The 17,716-nt window shown below is 43.7% G+C and overlaps 1 protein-coding gene across 2 annotated transcripts in view; it reads right to left on the bottom strand.

Annotated features, from left to right (window-relative positions):
- Nucleotides 1–7,158: 7,158 nt before the first annotated feature.
- Nucleotides 7,159–17,716, bottom strand: part of SIAE (sialic acid acetylesterase) — a 95,009-nt gene continuing 84,451 nt past the window's right edge. For both annotated transcript variants that reach the window (XM_029573070.1, XM_029573069.1), the window contains exon 11: nucleotides 7,159–7,764. In XM_029573070.1, coding sequence (XP_029428930.1) covers nucleotides 7,462–7,764 — 303 coding nt within the window. In that variant the 3' untranslated portion in view covers nucleotides 7,159–7,461. The remainder of the gene's footprint in view (nucleotides 7,765–17,716) is intronic.

Genomic DNA, 17,716 nt, shown 5'->3' with positions numbered 1-17,716 from the left:
AAAACTGAAAGAGGACAAAGCCATGGGGCCTGATGAGGTTCACCCCAGAATACTGAGAGAGATGTGCTGGTGGGTCCCACTGTGTGACCTGTTCAATAGATCTTTGGAAAAGGGTGTAGTGTCTAGGGACTGGAGAAAAGCAGTGGTGGTCCCGCTTCACAAGAGTGGGAGCAGAAAAGAGGCTGGAAACCTCAAGCCAGTTAGCATCACCTCGGTAGTGGTAAAATTAATGGAGTCTCTGCTGAAGGAAAGGTTAGTGAACTATCTACAATCCGGTGGGTTGCTCACTCAGAAGCAGCATGGATTCACCAGGGGAAGGTCCTGTCAGATGAATCTAATTGATTTCTTTGATGGGGTGACTAGAGAACTGGATCAGGGAAGAGCGCTCGATGTAATTTACTTGGATATTAGTAAAGCTTTTGATACAGTCCCACACAGAAGACTCATCAACAAAATTAGAAGTTTGGGAATCAGCTCCAAGATGTTGGCGTGGATTATAAACTGGTTGACGGATTGGAGACAACAGGTGATGGTAAATGGAACCTACTCTGAAGAGAGAATGGTGTTAAGTGGAGTGCCACAAGGATCGGTGTTGGGACCGGTTCTATTCAACATCTTCGTGAACGACATTGCGGAAGGGATAGAAAGTAAAGTTTGTCTATTTGCGGAGGATACTAAGGTCTGCAACAGAGTGGGCACACCGGAAGGAGTACAGAGAATGAAACGAGATTTAAGGAAGCTGGAAGAGTGGTCGAAGATATGGCAGTTGGGATTCAATGCCAAGAAATGCAGAGTCTTGCATCTGGGGTGTGGTAATCCGAAAGAACTATATGCGTTGGGGGTGAAGGGCAGATGTGCACAGAGCAGGAGAGAGACCTTGGGGTGATAGTGTCTGTTTCTTCTTTCTCCCCTTTCTTGAGGAGAGAAGAATTGGAGGACAAGGTGCTCAGTCAGGCATTGTCAAGAAGGATCCCACAAAAGTCAATGTGGTGCTAGAAATGAGGCAAGGGGACTTCTGATAGTGACCTAGACGCGAGATAGCCAGTGTAGAGAGAGTGGGAATAGTGCTGCTCATGACTGCTGCCAGTTTTCCTTACTGAAGTAACATGTGATTGGCAATATATATTATTATTACATTATAATTTAAAATGCTTGGATGTGTGCAGCCTTTGAAGTGATTTGATTTGGAAATATTTTGGGGGTTATAAAAAATGTTAACATTTTCTAAATTTTAATTTTTTTTTAAGGTTTGCTTCATATTGTTTATTTAAAATATCTATTTCACATGTACGCCTGCGCATACATTTGAAAAGCTACCCCTATATCAATTGGCTCACCTTTATCCACATGTTTATTTATGCCTTCAAAAAAAATGTAGCTAATTTATGAGGCAAGACTTCCCTTGGCTAAATCCATGTTGGCTTAGTTCCATTAAACTATGCTTATCTATATGTTCAGCTATTTTCTTCTTTATGATAGTATCTACCATTTTGCCTGGCAGAGATGTCTGGTCTGTAATTTCCTGGATCCCTTTTTAAACATTGGCAACCTACCAGTCATCAGATGCCATAGATGATGTTATTGATAGTTTACAAATTTCCAATAGCAGGTCTGCAATTTCGTTTCTCAGTTCTTTCAGCACTCTGTGGTGTATATCATCTGGTCCAGGTGATTTGCTATTCTTTAGTTTGTCAATTCACCCTAGTACATCTTCCAGAATCACTGAGATTTGTTTCAGTTTCTCTGAATCATCATCTTTTAATATAATTTCTGGCATGGGTACATCTTCCTCAGTGAATAACGAAGCATTTAATCTCTCTGCTATGGTTTTATCATCCCTATGCGCTCCTTTTACTCCTTGCTCATCTAATGGTCCAACCGACTCCCTCAGAGGCTTTTTCCCTTGAATATACCTGAAAAGGTTTTATTATGAGTCTTTGCTTCCACAGCAAGCTTCTTTTCAAATTCTCTCTTTGCCTTCCTTATCAATGCTTTGTATCTGACTTGCCAGTACTCATGATATTTCCTGTTTTCTTCTTTTGGATCCTTTTTCCATTTTTTGAAAGATGTTCTGTTAGATATTATAGGTGCCTCTCTCACCTCACCTTTCAACCATGCTGGTAGTCATATAGCCTTCTTTCCTCATTTTCTAATGCATGGAATACATCTGTTCTGGGCTTCCAAGATGATATTTTTAAACAACACCCATGCCTGAGCTAAACTCTTAACCTTTCCAGCTACTCCTTTCAGTTTTTTCCTAACCATTTTCCTCATTTTATCAGTCACCTTTTTGAAAGTAAAATGTTTACTTATTTAGACATTTTATATACCGTCATTCAATGTAAAGATCACAACAGTTTGTAAAGTGACATTCATAGTTGTAACTCATCAAACAAACAAAGATTGGTTACAGGGGAGGTAATCATAGGCAGGCATTAATATCTATCAAGTTAAATTTTCTGGTAACTTATGAAACTGGTGTAGTACATATGTCAAAGAGTACAGATAATGAAATGTTAGTTTTCACATCTTAGTCAGTGGGTTGTTTAGGGATGTGAATCATTTTTGAACGATTAAAATTATCGTTCTAAATCGTTAGAGTGCACGATACAATACAAATGCCCCCGATTTATCGTCAGGGGCATTTGTATTGTATCGTTAAATAGGGCACGGGAATTATTTGGGGGAGGGCGGGAAAACCGGCACACCAACACAACCCCTAAACCCACCCCGACCCTTTAAAACCAATTCCTTACCCTCCCGAACCCCCCCAAAATGTTAAGTTACCTGGTGGTCCAGTGGGGGGGTCCCGGCACGATCTCCCGCTCTCGGGCCATCGGCGCCATTTTGGCTACCACTGATAAAAATGGCGCAGATGGCCCGATCTGGATGAGGTGGAATCCCGGAGGCCCAGGCGCCAATGAGGACAAGAGGAAGGTAGAGGGCGCCCGAGAAAGAACAGGCCGAAGCCTGAGAGACCAAGTCCAGAATGAAGACAAGAGGAGCGTTGTGGAGCAGGCTGAAATCAGGGCAGGTGGCAGGCAAGGAAGAGTGGCAAGACAAGCATGGGTCAAAATCAGGAATCAGCTAGAGCAGTGGAATGAATATGCATGAGAGAAAATTTGCATGCACTGCCTCCATAACATGCAAATGTTCTCTCATGCATATTCATTGTGGATATCCTGAAAACCCAACTGACTGGTGGGCCCCCAGGACAGGGTTGGGGACCACTGAGCTAGAGAATGGTCAGGCAAGGCAAAGGTCAAAACCAGGAGGCGGGCAGGATCGTAGTCAGTTGCCAGGAGACAATCGGTAGCATAGTCAGACGAAGTAGTGGTAAACGTCAGGAGACAGGCAGCAGGGTGGTCAGACGCAGCAGTGGTCAAAGCCAGGAGTCAGTCAATAGCAACAAGCAGGGTAGATACGGAACACAAGAGCAGGAACAGGAATGCAGACGAATCAGGAACATGGAGGAAACGCAGGAACAGCAACTAGACACACGACTAGCATGGAGACCCGTTGCCAAGGCAAGGAAGCAGCAGCTGGGCCCGGCCTTAAGTACTGGGACCTAGTGACATCATTATTTGGGGCCGCAGGTTGAATTCCCACTGCGGCCCCTTTAAAAGGAAAGCTGATGCACGTGTGTTCGTGCGTGCGTGCGCCTAGGGAGGGGTGAGGTGCGCGACGGCAGCGTCTCCCCGCGGGCCACGCAGGGAGGCCCGCCGCGGAGCCGAGACATCTGCTGCAGAGCTGGGAGCAGCCCAGAGTCGGAGGCGGCGGCCACAGGCCGCAAGGGAGGCAGAACCAGGCGCTCGAGCAGGCAAACGGGGGTAAGAGGGCCTGGCCGCGGCCGGCAGACGCAACAAGTACCTGGCAAGTACCCAAACATTAGATAGATCACTATTGCTTATTAATTACCATCATAACAGTTTATGGCTTTATCCTCTAGGACAGAGCTTTCCAAACTTTTCATGTTGGTGACACACTTTTTAGACAAACATAATTTCGGGACACAGTAATTCAGTCTACTAGTAAACCAGAGGTTAAAGGTTAAACGAACGAAACATATTTCGACAATTTATGTATGTTTCCTTAAATATATACATAAATAATATGTTTCACGACACAACCTATCTCATGAAAACCTTAAATTTATATTAAAAATATATATTCCAAGATTCATGTTATTGTTATAATTTATGAGAAACAATAATAAATTGTCTGTCCCCCACACACTCATCTCTCTCCTCCCCCCAGCACATGTCTGGCCCCCACACACTCATATCTCTCCCCCTCAAGCACATGTCTGTCCCCCCAGCACATTTGCCCCCCACTCACTCATCTCTCTCCCCCCAGCACATGTCTGGCCCCCACACTCATGTACCTCGTCTTTTTGATTGTTGCCAGTTAAGTGCTTCACTCCCTTCCATGATCACCAGACACTGCTGCTTGCAGTCAGTACTCCTCATGGCCAGGCCTCATCGGCAGCAGCAGCCAATGCAAGGATGGCTGGGCTCGTTCCACCCACCAAGCCCCCCAAAAAAACACGATTGACAGCAAAAATCACCCAATAATAAGCAACCCATAAACTGAAAAAAAAAAAGTGAATCTCTAGAAAAAAAAAAGCCCAAACTCGCATCAGAGTTGACCGGGCTTGCGCGACACACCTGCACACTGCAGGCGACACACTAACGTGTCCCGACACACAGTTTGGAAAGCTCTGCTCTAGGAACTTATCCAAATCTTTTTTAAACCCAATTAAACTAACTGCTGTAACCACATCCTCTGGCAATGAATTCCAGAGCTTAACTATGCGCTGAGTGAAAAGCAATTTTCTTCAATTTGTTTTAAATGAACTACTTGAAAACTTTATGGAGTGCCCCGTGGTCCTTGTATTATCTGAGAGAGTAAATAACTGATTTACATTAACCTGTTCAAGTCCTTTCATGATTTTGTAGACTTCTTTCATATCCCCCCCCTCAATCATCTCGTCTCCAAACTGAACAGCCCTAACATCTTTAGCTTTTCTTCATAGGAAAGCCGTTCCATGCCCCTTATTTTGGTCGACCTTCTAGCTACAGGATTGCTTCCTGCCTCATCAAGCTGATGCTCGCCTCCAGAAGGTCCTTCCAGGCATCCACCACTCTCTTGTGAAGAAATATTTCCTCATGTTGGTTCTGAGTTGTCCCCACTGGAGTTTCATTTTGTCACCCCTAGTGCTGCTGTTTCCTTTCCAATGGAAAGCGTTTGAGGTTCGTGCATCATTAAAAACTTCCAGGTATCTGAAGGTCTGAGTCATATCTCTCCTGCACCTTCTCTTTTTTTTTTTTTTTTATAACTGTTTATTAGTTTTAAATGAATTTGGACAACATAACATCAGAAAAAAAAGAAATTACAAATGCCTTAAGTATAATCCTTCTTTCTTAAATCAGAGTACATAGTTCTGGTGTTGTTCTATTCCCTCTCACTCCCTCCCTTTAATCCCATCCCCACCCCGGCTATTGGTTCTCTCCAGGACATTGTGCTGTTGGTAAAGTGTAGAGACACAGGTGTAGTATTTAAGCCCCCAAAAGTGAGGGATCTAGATGTGTATGAGAACCTGGTGAATGTTCATCCTGAACAATAGTTAGGTCGAGTGAAAGTGTGGGTGTGGGCACCTGTTTTGTTGGTCCCCTTTTTTGTTTGGGGTGCTGCCTGTAGCTAGGGATTCACCCATGTATAAGGTCTGCCATCCTACTTGTCCTCGGAGAAAGCAGAGTTGCTTACCTGTAACAGGTGTCCTCCGAGGATAACAGGATGCCAAATCCTCATGAAACCCACCCACTTCTCAGTGGAGTTGGGTTTCCACTTGGTGGATTTGTTCTATTTTTATGTTCTTCTTAATTCTATTTTATAAGATTGAGGGGACCCCACATGGACGCGTGGTATATTGTATGCCAGAGCATGCTCAGAGAAACTCAAAGTTTTGGAAACTTTGACATACTTTTCTGTGCCGGGCTTCATCGAATGATGTCACCCATGTGTGAGGACTGATGTCCTCGGAGAACCACTGTTACAGGTAAGCAACTCTGCTATCCTTTCCTTCAGCAGATTCTCCATTAATTTTCCCACCACCAAGGTGAGGCTAACCGGCCTGTAGCTTCCAGCTTCCTCTCTGCTGCGAATCCCACGGCACCACTCCCGGTTCTAGGGGTCTATTGAGCAGGACTTTCAGCACACCCACCAAAATATCTCTGAACTCCATCAGTATCCTGGGAAGTACCTCATCTTGCGCCCCCCCCCCATGGCCTTGTCCACTTTCAGTGTTTGTCTACCCCATTCCTATCTATATTCTTGTCAACCAGCAATGGCCCGTACAAAATAGGTGCGAACTATATGGACAGTTTTAAACGTACATATTTTGTCCAAATTTTCAAAGGGAAAGCATCTGCATGACTTCACTTGGAAAATGCACATAGGAGTGCTAACTTTCAAACTTGCACGCGGGTGCACATTGCCAAGTGTGCGTCGGCCTGCCCCCGGGGACGCAGACATTTTATAACTTGCGTGCGTACATGAGCACGTTATAAAATGGCCTGGCTGCGCGCACAAGTGCGTCAAGTTTTTTAAGTGAGCCCACGCATGGGTGCGCAAATCCCGCTTCCAGCACACAGATGGCAGATTTTACAAGGGGCGCACGCCCACGTCACTTTACCAGTTTGTCCACCAGTTCGTCTAGTTAACAGTTAGGTCGTCCAAACCCCCCTGGTTTGATAGCCTACACTTTTCCCCCATTGATTCTTTTATTTTATAACTTATACATCATCAATAGCAGAAGTAAAGTTAGGTGGCAGGGGACCGTGCACTGGAGCACACGTCTCTTGGCCAGGCCTCGAAATGCCCACACCCTGCCCCTTTCTGGAAACTTTTCAGAGGTGTGTGCAGCAGATTTTACTACCTGCGTATCTGGGCACTTTTAAAAATACGGTCAGAGTGCACGAGCCTGACTTCTTTGCACATCCCTTAATTGATGTGTGCACCAGGCTTTTAAAATTCACCAAAAGGTTTGCATGTTAAAAACATCCATATAGTTTGAACATATGCAGGTTGTTTGAAAATTTCCCCAGAAAGTAAGTGAATTTCTGGAGAGAAGCAAATTTAAGGAGATTATCATTCACGTGCTTTTGTGGTAAGCTTTTATTGGTCCAATTAACAAGTTAAACAAAGATGAAAAAAGATGATACATATGAGCTCTTGATACCACATCAATCCCTTTTTCGGATAAAGGCTGCTGAAGAAAAAAGGATATATGTGGCCTTGAAAAACACATTAGAACAATTTTTTTATAATTTAATTTAATATAGACATTATAATTTGCCTTTCCCAGTTACCCAACTCTGATAGTCCAACAAAAAGTGTCAATGTTCAAAATCTTTGCCTTCACCATGCTGAGAGACCAAGGCCAGTCTCTCGCTTGCTAAATCAGACAGACACATGACTCTGCCTTGTGACTGGCCTAATCATTGTTACCCTTATATCTTCACTTAATTGTGAAAATAATCTAATAAATGGTGGAGCAGGAAGCAAAGTATCTATGCTGTAAAGGGGACAGTCTTTATATAGACAAGGCCACTCTGTCCAGGCATAGCGAATCCCAGCAATATGGCCCTTACAGCATCCTTTGAAGGACACAGTGATTGTATAAAGAGTTGCGGAGATTATGGCTGCGGGTAACCATTTCTCTTCAGTGACTCCATCTTTAGCCAATTGACTAGGGCAACACACCTGCCAAGAAAAAAAAAAAAAAGTAATCCATCTTATTTTATTTGGCTTTTTATATATAATTTTTATTAATCTTTCCATTTTACAAAAGAAATACACAGTTTTGTATACTTAACTTGTGTATAGAAACTTACATTTAAATTTAAACAAAAACATAGTTTACATTCTGTGCATTCTAGAAAAAATAATTCACTAGTAATTGCAGAAATTGGTGGACAGAAATTTGAGCAGGCTATCCCAAAGAAAAATCTCAAAGATAATGTGTCTGATCCATATCTTTCTTAATCCCCCATATTATACTAGGAGATACTATAGGACTAGGAGTCCAGGAAAGCTCATAGCTGGTCAACCTGATTAAAAATATATCTATTGTTTTGATAGAGAACAATACATCTACAAGGGAAACGTAAGATAAATTTAGCTCCCCGCTGTGTAACTTGTTCCCTCAATACTAGAAATTCTTTTCTTCTTAATTGAGTATTTAAGGACACATCAGGAAAAATCCTAATAGGATAACCATGAAAATTTAAACTCTGATGTTTAAAATATAATCTAAGAATTATATCTCTTTGTGAAATGTCTGCAAATTGGACAACTAATGTAGCTCTTGATTTTATTTCAGTATCTGAAGACTTCTCCAAGAGTTCTGATAAATTTATATCCTCTTTCACCTCATCCTGGTTCTGTTTTCCTAAACCATAATTACTTTTAGCTTGAGTGACATAGTATATTCTGGATATCACTGGCAAAGTTATTTCAGTGTATTTCAATATATTAATTAAATAACTTTTAAACAATTCTCGGGGCGAGAGTAAATGTGTTATAGGAAAGTTTAGAACTCTTAAATTACTTCTTCTAATCTGATTTTCAATTTGTTCCAATTTTTCTATATGAATCTTCTCTGATTTAATCAAATTTAATTGTATTTTCTCCATCTCTTCAGTTTTTATACTCAGACTATTCACTGAATTTTCTACCTTCTCTACTTTTGTTTGCAGAGTTTTATTAACACTCAATCCCTCTTGTACCATTGTAGCTAAGTCACTAATTGATTTCTGCATAGAGATAATCATGTTCCCTATCTCTTCTAATGAAAATTTTTTAAATGTAACAACAGGTATCCCAGCCATTTCTTCCCCCCGAACTCCCTCCGTTCCCTTCTCCTTAGATATCACCACGGTATTCAAGTCCTCTTTCTGATTTTTTAAGAACTGAGACCCAGAGGCTATGGGTGAGTGATTCAAATTACTTAACACTCCTTGTTCATCAGGTGGTAAGATGTTCAAGCTCAGGATCTGGGAATCATCAAATTTTAATTCTCCTCCTTCTCTTCTCGTAGGTGGATCTGGTGTCGATGGGGCACCAGGGCTCAAAGATATCTCATGGGTCAGGGTGTCTAGTCCCTGCTCCTGGACTTCAACTCCAACGACCCCGCCTTCTGGTGACAATATATTGGATCTCCCAAAAAGATCTTGAATACTTGGTTGGTTTAAACTAATTACTGGGGTAGAAGTAATTAGTTTCCCTTTCCTTTTGGTATGTGGCATTACCAAAGGAGCTCAACCAGGTATATTTAAAGGAAAAATTTGAAGAACAGTACCTCAAATCCAGATCTTTGGGACACAATATAGATTCCAACCAATTCCCGATGGCTGCTGGTAAATATATATAACTTTCCTCTGGGAATTCCGTCGTGGTCCGTCTGCGTCCGGCTAAGCCGGCAAAGCCGCACTCGCCCCTTAGGCTCGCGGCTTTGGCGACGCGCCGATGGCGAGAGCGCCGTAGGACGCCGATCTTATGTGCGTCTAGGGGCTCCTCCCACCGACGTCAGAGCCCGGAAGTCAGCACAGCATGGGGGAGAGCAGCTGTGTAGCTTTAGCAGTGAAGAAAAGTATCGCAAGTCTCTTTTTTCAAGAAGAAAAACTGCAAGCTTCCCTCAGCTTACCCCAGCAGGTAATGTCAGCAGCCATTTTATTTGGCTTTATTAAATTAAATATTGCCTGGTATTTATTTATAACAATTTAATATCCTGCTATACCCTGAATCATTAAAACAGGTTGCAATGCTATATAAAATCACAATAAAAAGGAATAGTCACAATCCTCCCTCACCATAAAAATAAATTCAAATCCATTATAATCACACATTAGAACAGAGTTACCTCCACATCATGCATTACACCTGTAAGCCAGAAGCTTAAGATATTGTTCTTGCTCCGACTAGCAAAGGTGAATTAAATTGCACAGGGGAGGACCCCTGTTCACTCTCTGTTTGAAGGAAAGGCAAATTGTGACATGTGAATTACTTGGCAGTACCTTTGTTGGTTGAGACAGAGGGGCCAATGCAAATGCTTTCCTTTGAAGCCTCCAGAAGTCCTTCTCACCTCTGGCTCCACTGGGGTGGGGGCATGGCTGGAAGCCAGTGGTATTATCCCTGAACTGCAGTGACACCAAGTGGACCTGGCTGCAATTGTTAGGAATAAATGGGTATTTCCGCAGAAGGACAAGTTTGAGTTGAATGGACCTATGGCAATTCTTGGAATCAGAACTTGAGGTGTAATCCTGGACCAGAGTCAATGAGGAGCAGGGGATTGATTGCTAATGAACTTTTTAAAATTAGGCATAAAAGAAAAGTTTTTTGTGTACAAACAGGTAGAGCAAAGAGAAGGACATAGCAATGAGGTGAGGTTCCTATCCCAGCCACATGGCTGCTACCACAAAGGAAAGAGCAGTTACAATTATATGGGAGCGTTCCTCATAGCCATATTCTGTAGAAAAGTAATTTATAAAGTAGTGCTGAGAAAGCAATGGTTTGTTATTTTGTAGTGAGGGAAAAGAGTGTGACTTTCAAGTATTTCCTGACCTTTTGTTTCATTTATAGTTAGAAGAACAGTATTTAGAATAGTATCTGCATACATTCAGAATCAGGCTGACTTAGTTGCAGGGAAATTCAGAAGATTTGTCATGATTTTATATAGAGTAGATGGGGAATTTATATTTTTTTGTGAGAACTGGGACCTCTAATTTCCTGAAGCAAGTGGACCTTGCAGCCACAGGATCTCAAGCATAGTGGAGCAGCTCATCAAAAGAAAAGGAAAACAGGACTCACATGAGACTTAACTGAGAACTTATGTTATTATTTTGGCCAGAATTTAGGTGGGAGTTTAATGTATTTTGCAAGTGAACTGAACAGATACAGAGTAGGGCAAGTGATTTTTCTTTTAAATCTTGCAACCAGATTTTCTTCATTTTTCCATGTTAATAAAATCCTTTTTCTACTAATAATGCCATTTGTCTGTGTTTGCTATAGAGTATAAGAATCCTAATGCGCTGTGCAACTGTGCATGCACTGATTTCATATGCAGTGTTTTATATCATTTATTGTTCTATTCTCTGCTCTAGCTTCTCCTCCCCATCCCTGGGAGACCTTTTAATTGTGGAGAGGTAGAGTTATTTTTGTGGCCTCTCCCACAATAGGGGAGAGGTTTACACAGCCAAGGGATATGGGCATAGATTCCTTGTGCACAGTAGTGTACAGGCATAACCAACTTATAAACAATATGTCCTCATGCATCAATCAATCAAAGAAGCTGGAGTCCAGAGCTGGCAAAAATTAGGATTTTTATATTACAGCTGAGCAGGGGTGGTAGGTGCAGTTTATGAGCGCTCAGCCTCCACTCTTGCCGCTTTCCCACAGCTACTACAGCAGAGGCTGTGAAGCTGCAAACTCATCATTCCTTCCTGACCTGTGACCATGGTTCCTGGGCATTCGGGGGGGGGGGGGGTATCTGGAGACAAAAAGGACATTTCTGGATGCTTGTGTAACCCACCCTTTAGATAAAAAAGAAAACAAATGTGAAATGTGTTACTTCTGATTCTACAGGGCAGAGGCATAGCCAGAACTGAATTTTATGGGGAGACAGCACCCTGCTCCTGTCCTTACCCCGTTTTATGTGGGTCTTTACAGCAATGGCTACAAACCCTTTAATTTCTGGGAACACTTTTCAGTAGATAAATAGGCAGAATTAGCCATGGCATATGGGTGATGTCATCTGGTGCCACCAAAAGGACTTGTTTCTCCTAGCTAGTAGAGCTTCGAGTTCTTCTGAACATGTGCGGGAGTTCCCATGTGGGCGTTGTCATTTTTTGTCTGAGCTCAAGCATGGATGTGTATATTTTTCTATAAACTCTCAAATTCTATATTTTCTCCTCAGTACTACTTTTTCTAGTTGCCTCGCTGCCTCTGCAGCACCCACAACAGCACTTTTCAGTGCTTCTTAAAAAAAAAAAAAAAGAGTTTTTTCTAAACTTCTCAACATGTTGGGCCAGATGAAAAAAACTACAGTGAGTGAATTCAAAAACTGTATCTGTGACAAGGTAATGACTCTTTACTGATGGCTATGACCTCTGTTATTGGTGCTTAGGGCCAGACCATAATCAGAAAAATTGTTTCGCCTGTAGACCAATGTGAACGCGCACCCAACATTCCAGGACAATTAGGATTGAGGAGTTATGTAAATTTCTTCAGAGTCACAGAAAGCAAATGTTGCTTACCTGTAACAACAGGTGTTCTCACAGGACAGCAGGACGCTAGTCCTCACATATGGGTGACATCACAGGATGGAGCCCAATCAAGGAAAACTTCCGTCAAAGTTTCCAGAACTTTGACTGGCCCCCTACTGGGCATGCCCAGCATATCACTAACCCTGCACCCAGCAGGGGTCCCCCTTCAGTCTTATTTGAAAGCTACAGGCAGTACCGAAAAATAAAACAAAATGTTATGAACCCAACACCGCAGGGCGGCGGGCTGGTTTCGTGAGGACTAACATCCTGCTGTCCTGTGAGAATACCTGTTACAGGTAAGCAACATTTGCTTTCTCACAGGACAAGCAGGATGGTAGTCCTCACATATGGGTGAGTACCGAGCTGAGGATGTCCGAACAATCACCAAATGTAGAGGGCATCCCAAATCCCATCGGGCAGGCGGAAGGGTGTTACATCACGTTGTAAAGAGGTTACGAAGGACAGACTGGCCGAAGATGGAATCTTGTCTTCCGGCTTTGTCCAAGCAATAGTGGGCTGCAAAGGTGTGGAGAGAACTCCAGGTTGCAGCCCTGCAAATGTCAGGAAGCGGCACCGATCGCAGGTGTGCTACTGAAGTCGCTATGGCCCTCACAAAGTGTGCTTTAACATGGTCTTGAAATGGAATGCCCGCTTGCTGATAGCAGAAGGATATGCAGTCCACCAACCAGGAGGAGAAAGTCTGCTTACCCACAGGCTTCCCCAACTTGTTAGGGTGAAAAGAAAAACAATTGAGTGTTTTCCCTGTGGGCAGCTGTACGGTCTAGGTAAAACGCTAGAGCCCGTTTACAGTCAAGGGTATGCAGAGCCTGTTCTCCTGGGTTGGCATGGGGCCTGGGAAAAAAGGTAGGTAGTATGATGGATTGATTGAGGTGAAAATATGAAACTACCTTAGGCAAGAAATTTAGGGTGAGTGAGGAGTACCGCCCGGTCCTGCAGAAGTTTAGTGTAAGGCGGATAAGTAACTAGAGCCCGCAATTCACCAACTCTGCGAGCTGAAGTGATAGCCAAAAGAAAAATCACTTTCCATGTGAGATATTGAAGTTCACAAGAGTGAAGAGGCTCGAAAGGCGGTTTCATGAGCCGAAAGAGAACCAGATTAAGGTCCTAAGAAGGGACCGGAGGATGCAGTGGAGGCTTGATATGGAGCAAGCCCTTCAAAAAGCGTGTTACAAGGGGTTGTACTGATATAGGGACATCCCTGACACCTCTATGGAAGGCGGCTACCGCACTGACATGCATTCTGATGGAAGACGTTTTTAGACCAGACTCTGATAAATGCCAGAGATAGTCTAAAAATTTGGTAACTGAACCGGTAAAGGGGTCAAGGGACTGAGAAGAGCACCATGACTTAAACCTGTTCCATTTGTAAGAGTAGGCTTTTCTTGTGGAAGGCTTCCGTGAAGCAATCAAGACATGGGAAACTGGTTCAGAAAGGTTAAGTGGTTGAAGGATTAACCTTTCAACATTCATGCCGTCAGGGATAAGGCGTGAAGATTGGGATGTCGTAGGCTCCCATCATTTTGAGTGATCAGAAGTGGGTCCTTTCCCAAGGGAATGTGCCTGCGGATGGAGAGATCCTGAAGTATTGGAAACCACACTTGGCGTGGCCAGTGAGGTGCTATCAGGATCATGGTTCCCTTGTCCTGACGTAACTTCACAAGAGTCTTCGAGAGAAGTGGAAATGGAGGGAATGCGTAGAGCAGACCGGTTGCCCATGAAAGGGAGAATGTGTCTCTGGGTTGAGAGTGTGTGCTGCGAATGAAAGAGCAGTAGTTCTCCACTTTGCGGTTTTGTGGGGACGCAAAGATGAGTTCTCTACAGAGGGGTTGAGAGACCACTCGTGCAGTTGAAAGACGCGACTCAGCTTGTCTGCCAGCACATTGTCCACTCCCGGCAACCAGGTGGCCTTGAGGTACATCGAATGGGAGAGAGTTTCCTCCCAAACCTACGCAGCTTCCAGACACAGAAGGAAGAAGCCTATGCCTCCCTGCTTGTTGATGTACCACATTGCCACCTGGTTGTCTGTCTGGATCAGGATGACCTGATCTGAGAGGCGATCCTGAAAAGACCCTAGAGTATATCTGATTGCTCGAAGCTCCAGAAAATTTATTTGGTGTTCGGCTTCCTCTGGAGACCAAGATCCTTTCGTCTGCAGACCGGCTACGTCGGCTCCCCAAAAGAGATTGGAAGCATCGGTGGTGAGAGTGATTTGAGGATTTGGTACCTGGAAGGGCAAGCCTTGGAGGAGATTGGTCTGATTTTTCCACCAGGCGAGAGACAGACGGAGTGAGTCGGTGACGTGGACAACGGTCGACAGAGGCTGAATAGCTTGAGTCCATTGAGACCTCAGAGTCCAGTGCATGACTCTCATGGCCAAGCGGGCCATTGGTGTAACATGGACTGAGGACGCCATGTGTCCCAGAAGGACAAGAAATTGGCGTGCAGTTGCGGAGTGCTGAGACTGCAGCTGGTGAGCAAGAGACACGAGAGTTAGTGCTCGTTGTCTAGGCAGGAAAGCCTTTGCCTGTAAGGTGTCCAAGTCTGCCCCAATGAATGATAAGGTTTGAGATGGGACTAAATAGGATTTGTCGTAACTGACAAGAAACCCTAACGAAATTAGCATGTGTAAGGTTAGATTGAGGGACGACAGAGCAGTTTGCTGAGTGGGAGCCCTTATTAACCAATTGTCCAGATAGGGGTAGACGTGAACACCTTGGGGCCTGAGAAAGGCTGCGATGACTACAAGGCATTTTGTAAAGACTCGTGGTGCAGATGCTAGGTCGAATGGAAGCACTCGGTACTGATAGTGCTTGGGGCCTACTAGAAACCTCAGGTATTTGCGATGAGCTGGAGTTATCTCAATGTGGGTCAGGGGCGGATTGACCTATCAGGGGATCGGGCTTCTCCCGGTGGGCCGATCTAGCTGGTCACGTGGTCTCGAACGCGTGGCTAATTGTTTCTTGCAGCCTGCACTCAGCCCAGTGACCTCCATCAATTCAAGGTAGATGGAGAATTGGCGAGTGCAGCCTCGCAGGCCCATTGAAGTAATAATAGTATAGTACCCCCCTCCCCCCCCCAAAGCAGGGCCAACACAGGTGGTAGCTGTACCCAGCCAGCTCCCACTGGAGAAATTAAAATAGAGGCCGACGGAGGCCGAAGAAAAGAAGATGGGCAGGCGTCGCCCAGCCAGCCCCCGCTGGAGACCAAGTGGCGGGGGCCGAAGAAATAAAAATCGTGCCCGGCAGAGGCCGAAGAAAAGAAGATGGGCTGGCCCGGCGCCTCCCAGACAGCCCCCGTGGGAGACCAAGCCCATGAGGGCCGAAAAAATGAAGATGGGCGCCGCCCAGCCAGCCCCCACTGGAGACCAAGCGGCAGGGGCCGAAGAAATAAAAATCATGGCCGGCGGGGGCGAAAAAATGAAGATGGGCGCCGCCGGGGGTGAAAAAAGTGAACACCGGTGCTGCTAGTCACCGGAGACCAGCTGTTCAGCTGGGGGCCTTAGATCGGCAGAGTGCTTGTGTGTGTGTGAGAAAGGAATGGCGTGTGTGTGTGTGTGAGAGAGAGAGAGAGAGAGAAAGGAATGGCGCGTGTGTCTGTGTGTGTGTGTGTGTGTGTGAGAGAGAGAGAAAGGAATGATGCTTCTGTGTGTGTGTGAGAAAGGAATGGCGCGTGTGTGCGAGAAAGGAATGGTGCTTGTGTGAGTCAATATGTGTGTGCGAGAGAGAGAGAGATGGAGCATGTTTTTGTCTGGCTTGTGGCTGTGAGAGAGAACATGTGTGTGATTGAGCCTGTATGTAAGTGAAATAGAAAGAACATGTGTGTGATTGAGCCTGTAAGTAAGTGAAATCCTGTGTGTAAGGGGAGCGAGAGCATTGTGTGTATGTGTGAGACTGATGGTATGTGTGTGTGAGTGAGGGATACTGGTTGGGGAGATGATTGGTGTGTGAGAGACAGAAACTGGTCTTGAGGGTGGAGAGAGGGAGCGAGAGCGAGAACTGGTTGTGGTCCCTAAGGAAGAGGACCATGAGGACATTGCTGCTTCTGGTGTGGCCTGCAAGGGAAAGAAATAGGAGAACTGCTGGAGAGGGTAAGTAAAGGTGGCTTTTTAAGTTCATTTTTCTTGACTGACTACCATTTTAATTATTGGGTAGTATGTGATGTGTCTGCTGTTTGACATATTTTATTGGTGTTTGGTAAAGTTTTCAAAATTTGCTTGAGTCTTTAATTATTGGATATTCTATTCATCAGCTGTTTTGAAATTATTTTATTAGTATGATTTTATAATTATGATTCATGATTTATATATCTTGATTTTATTGATTGTTTCATGAAGAATGGTGACATTTTTGTTTTTCCATTGTTGCACTGTATAGAAACTTTGTTTCTATACAGTGAATATATATATATATATATATATATATATATATATTCATTCTATACAGTGAATATATATATAGGAACTTTGTCACAAAAAATTTAAACAAAAACCTCAAAACCTGGTTATTTAAAAAAGCCTACTATTAATGAACTAAATCTTATACTACTCTTCCTAATTTCCACAGTTTCTCATTTATTGTTTATATTCTATTAATACAAAGTTATACATGGTATTGTATTCGTTCAGTTACTAAGTTATATTGTAAAGCACAATGCTGAATTACTGTTTGAATGTAAACCGAGGTGATGTTACTTACGTACTCCGGTATAAAAAAATCTATAAATAAATAAATAAATAATAAATAGAGTCTGGCATGATACGTTTTACAGTTTAGTTTTTTGTCTGCGCATTTCTATTTATTCTTGATGTGGCTTTATTCTGTATTTGGTGAGAGTTTGTGTTCTGCATGCAAAGACTGAGATGAAGCATTCTTTTAGCATGTGGTTTTTCTGTAGGGATCTGTAGTAGCTTGGCCTGTTCTGTTTTCCTGATAAGAGGTGTATTGATATTTTAGATTCTGGTGTAATATTTATGGTATTCTTTTTCATAGGTGGGGTTGTTATTCTTTGAGTTTTAGCAAATCGTACTGTGTTGATAAGGGAGGACCATGCCGAAATATAGGGGTTTGTACATATATATGTAAATTATATATGTAATCGGGTACCCATGGGCCAGTATGGAGAAAAATCCCCCGGGCCACTATTTTCCCACAATCCGCCCCTGTCCAAAACTCAAAAAAGGAGAAAATTGTGGAAAGAGTGAGGAGGAGGAACTCCTTACCACTATTTCCATCTGGGGACCTGGCTGCCGCTATTGGTGTCCCCCAGTCCCGGCCTCTATAAGATTGAGGCGTCCAGCAAGTAGGTGGGAGTGAGGAGGAGGAACTCCCTACCACTGCGTTTCTATCCAAGGACCTGGCTGAACTATTGGTGTC

This window comes from Rhinatrema bivittatum, chromosome 12 (assembly GCF_901001135.1).
Source record: "Rhinatrema bivittatum chromosome 12, aRhiBiv1.1, whole genome shotgun sequence".
Classification (NCBI taxonomy): Eukaryota; Metazoa; Chordata; class Amphibia; order Gymnophiona; family Rhinatrematidae; genus Rhinatrema; species Rhinatrema bivittatum.
Note: the sequence above shows the minus strand (reverse complement) of the source record. Positions and strands in the feature narration are given on the sequence as shown.